Source organism: Macrobrachium nipponense, chromosome 44 (genome assembly GCF_015104395.2).
Source record: "Macrobrachium nipponense isolate FS-2020 chromosome 44, ASM1510439v2, whole genome shotgun sequence".
NCBI classification, from domain to species: Eukaryota; Metazoa; Arthropoda; class Malacostraca; order Decapoda; family Palaemonidae; genus Macrobrachium; species Macrobrachium nipponense.
In genome coordinates, this window is record NC_087221.1 from 46,013,154 (window position 1) to 46,017,874 (window position 4,721).

The 4,721-nt window shown below is 34.1% G+C and overlaps 1 protein-coding gene across 1 annotated transcript in view; it reads left to right on the forward strand.

Annotated features, from left to right (window-relative positions):
• Positions 1–4,474, forward strand: part of LOC135203982 (uncharacterized protein DDB_G0271670-like) — a 32,574-nt gene extending 28,100 nt beyond the window's left edge. Inside the window, exons 3-4 of the mRNA XM_064233906.1 lie at positions 3,735–3,794; positions 4,251–4,474. Of these exons, the coding sequence (XP_064089976.1) occupies positions 3,735–3,794; positions 4,251–4,474 (284 nt within the window). The remainder of the gene's footprint in view (positions 1–3,734; positions 3,795–4,250) is intronic.
• Positions 4,475–4,721: the final 247 nt, after the last annotated feature.

A 4,721-nucleotide genomic window follows, 5' to 3' on the forward strand; every position in this document is an offset into this window, starting at 1 on the left:
AACTGTGACAAAATACATAGACCTAGTAGAATCAGTGCCTGCTTTACAAGGCTTTGGAACGAATTTAAAGTTTTATAATATGCTCCAGTTTTTATAACATGCACCGAATTCAGTATTTAATTTTGACATTCTATACCGCACACAAAAGTATATATTACTATCCAAATTTTGCAGAATAAATCTCAATTTTTCAAGGTAAATTGGCACGTTTACACGAGATGAAGATTGCCTATCAAATGACTTAATCAAAATTAAATATTAGATCCTGTAAGTTTACGAATATGAATTCTTGAGTAATCCGACCTTCAACTTCCCGGCCGAGTAGCTTCTGACATTCTAGTCGGTTCATGGATTCACAAAAATATTCAATATATAAATATCCGGTTTCTTGTGGTATATATAAACCCTGCAGTATGTACGTACATCGTGTTCGGTCCTAGTACAGATATTACCAAGAAAAATTAAGTCTGCCTCGTACTATACAAAAGTCCACGATTTTGTTTCCTAAAATTGATATACCTCTCAATATTAAAACTTAGGTTTTTTTTTTTAATACAAAAACCCCTACCTAAACTGAACAGTGATTTGTTAACGACTTTTAACCTATCTTCAATTTATCTACCCGATGTCAAACTGTTTAGGTGTACGTAAAACCCCATGCAATTACCTCTGTCCAGTTGGAAATTTTATTAGAATTTAGGCCAAAATTTAAGCAACGGGGCCTATGAGGCCATTCAGCCCTGAATGGTTAACTGGCAGTAAGATGGTTTGAAAGATTAAACTGGAGGAAAACCACGCAGCTACATGAAATTAGTTATAGAGAGAGAGAGATAGAGAGAGAGAGATAGAGAGAGAGAGAGAGTGTGTGTGTGTGTTTAGAAGAGAATATAACCCGTAGAAAGCTTTTATTACCTAGAAAAAGATTCATTTTCGAGGGTGTTGAGGTTAAGATAATTATGATTCTCTCTCACTTGTTCATACTATTCAAGTCAAAACTTATATAGCTCGTTAATTTTTTTCAGAGCAACTAGCATGTAGAATAGGCTTTAAAATTAAAGGCGTTATTTCCGAACCAAACTCCTCAAGGATGAATCATAATAAGGAAATAAACGCCCCTTTTACTGTACGTATTTACAGGTGAATGATACCTAGAGTATCAAACTCATGGTCGAATGCTCTTTCCGTAGTTATAGAAACTCTTTCTGGTGACATTTGTCTTTACCTTTAAGAGTAAGGATTTAACTTTCTAGTGTCTTCACTATTTCTGGCGACATTTTGTCTTTACCGTTTATAGTCTCAAAGGATTGAACTTTTTCCAGTTTTCGTGATCTATCCGACATTTTGAATGTGGTCAAATGCTCTTTAGTTATTAGAGACTAACCAGTATCTTTCTGGCAACATTTGTCTACCATTAGGAGTCTAAGGATTTAACTCTCTCGTGTCTTGAGTTTGTTTCTGGTGTCATTTTGTCTTTATTTATGGAGACAAGATTCAAACTTCTTCCAGTTTTCGTGATCTATCAGACATTTTTAATGTGGTCGAATACTTAATTACAGAAACTAATGCTCTTCAGTTATAGAAACTAGTCAGTTTCTTTCTGGTGACATTGTCTACCACTTCTTTTCGAACCATCAAATAGTCTCAAAGAATCTAAAACACCATTTGCTTATTGGTATTTAACCATAAGTTTAATAAAAATGGACTAACATAAAAAAAATTTATTGCAATGTATAATAATTGTCTCCGGAGTAACATAGGATGTGACCAAAGGAGTAAAAATATAGATTTAAACTTTTCCATCAGACAATTTTGACCTTAATTGTAATTTGCAAAAAAGTACTGCTCGATGCACTAACAAGAGTAGCGAATGAGTAACAACATCCACACTAGGAGGTGGGGGAGATATTAAACACCAAGAGGTAATTTAAAAATTATATTTAATTGAAGGGAAGAAATTACATGCGCACCACTAAATACTATTTGTGCCAAATAACTAAAGACAGCTTAGAAGTAACAATACGGAACAACGTAAACATTCAAGTACATATGTAACACCAAACTCCTTTCTCACCTAATTAAAACACAAAGGATGAGCATAAGCAAGGATCGCAGGAGTATTTAACAAGAAGCTTGTTCGAGTTATGTTAAAACTACCCTAGGAAAATCCTATCAAGCAGAGACGCTGCGGCAGGTATCTCAATACCAAAATCAATTTAAGCTTACAAGAAAACCCAGTAAAAGAGTTATTAACTTATGGTAAGAGTAAAAGCAAGTAACAGGTCTTGAATAAGTATTGTATGCATTGTGCTACGTAGCTATTCTAATGAACATCTTACGAAGCTGAGAGGCTGCGGTGGATATGTAAAGTAATTTTAATACAAAACTTAATGGAAGATAAAAAAGGTTTAACTTAACCGAACTGAAACTTCCTACTTAACAGACCACCCACTTAAATAATCCTCCGACTAGAGCAGTTAACTAAATTTTCTTCAAGGTAAATAGGTCTTGGACCAAAAGCACTAAGGAAATAAGCACAATCGGCTGGTATAGCAATGTACAAAGTTAAAAAGGGGAAGAAACTTTATTATATTTCGACCAACTAGAGACTCCGTATAACAAACTGTTTGCGGCCTTTAAGATTCTCACGACAACACAATATGCCAAGGAGCGGGGGCTTTATATACCGGGCTGTCTAGTATGGCCATATAGCTCAACCTTCCGACTTTGAATTAATTTTCCTGAACGGTGGTTAGTTTGCTTGAACCGGTCGCTGGAATGAAGTCAGTCAGCTTAAAAGTATTTGTATAGGTTTATCCACTGGATACACACACACCACTGCTGATCATTGGTCTATTGTACTGAAGTGAAAATATAGGTTTGCTTATTGTATGATTGGATTGGCATAAATGTCACTAAAGTTTTAAATTGGCAGTTTACTTCCACTTAAAGGAAGCTAATCTACGATTAAATTGGGAACTCAAGTACGTTAATTTGAGCTATAAACAAATTTAAAATGAAGTTGTTTCCAAAACGCCCAACAGTTTCGTTCAATTCGATAAGATATGTTTAATAACAAAAAAACCAACAATTTTATACTACCCAAAACCATTTTTAGGAGCAAACTCCCTTAAATTTCCACAAATACACAAATACAAATATAAAGTTAAAATTTAATCTTTAATTTCTACAAATAGAAATGCCAAGTTAAAGCTAAAAGACTGTTTACCTTTGGAAATTAATATCCTAACTACGATAAACTAATTAAAATTAAATTAAAAGTCTCAAAAATAGAACTACGTAAACTAATGTATACATCTTTAATTAAAAATTAAATGGTTATGTGAAAAGTTCTTTTAATAAAAACTAAAGTACTCAAAGATGTTAAAAACTAAAAACAAAGACTAAAGGAAATTAAAAGTAATGTAGGTATTACTTTACTTTTTAAAAGTTTAAAAAAAATATTAATCTGAAGGAATTTTAACTACGAATAACTGATGAAAAAAACCATTAAAGAAAAACACTTCTTTAACAAGTGAGTGTAAGCTTTTCTTTACCCTTTAAACTTTTACACAAACATTATTAAACTTTTACACAAACATTATTAAACTTAAGAAAAGTTAAACTAAAAAACTGGTGCACTTAACACCTGAAAGGATCACCACCCGAATGAAAATATTTTAATAGTAGTTTCTTTCCCATGCCATCCCCACCTCCCATAACACCCTGTGCCATAGGTCCGAAGACCTATGGGACAGGGCGGGATGGGAAGCCCTTCGCCCCTGTAGGGCGTGGAGGTAAGTTTTTGAAAGTCAAACATTTGAAATAAAGGCATAAAAGTATGCCTATTGACAAACCATTGCCTTAAGAGAAGTATGGCTATTTAAACTATACCCTTTAAAGAGAAAAGAGCAACAAACCATTGCCTAGATCAGTAGAGAAAATATGCCTATTGCAACTAACCAACTGCCTTAAGTAACCAGACCGGTAATTATTTATGATTTAGGGAAAAACTTTGTCACGACATTGAAGTTCTCACAAATATCAAATAATTTTTTAACTGAAAATTTAGATTTGCTCGTTGTATTACTGGCATGAAGTCACATAATCACGTTAAATCTAGAAGAATTAAAAATTTAATCCGGAAAAAACTAAGCCTAAAAATATTAAACAGTTCCGTGATAAAACACTTTTTGCAAAGGCTGGGAGTCCCTCCAAAGTTCCACGTAGACCAATACTTCAATTCCACGTAGACCAATGTTCCATCAGCACAGAACTCCCACATTCCTCCACATTAGCCACGAACCGCCTGCAAATTCGAAATTCAGCAGGAAATAGTCAGCAACGTCGACAGGAAGCTGAGAATCTTCAGCAAACCACCAGTCTCCGATATTTCGATATACGCGAAACGAAAGCTGGGTACTTAAAGAGCTGCTGTGCTTTCGGATTAACCTACTTGAAACTGGACGTGGAGTAACGACTCATTGTTATGTTTAAGGGACAATTTTGCAAGAACTGTTGAGGCTTTTTTGACGCGAATATCGCCTTTTTATTTATTTGTTTATTTGTTTGTTTTTCAGAAACTCGGCTTCTGGGTATCATCGCCGAAAATTTTTATAGATTTTCTCGTACTGAAGAAGGATAATTCTTCGGTGTGTTGTGTAAATTGTCACGCTGTAAAAAAAATGGGATATTTTGCTCAGGCTAACATTTTTAAGAATATA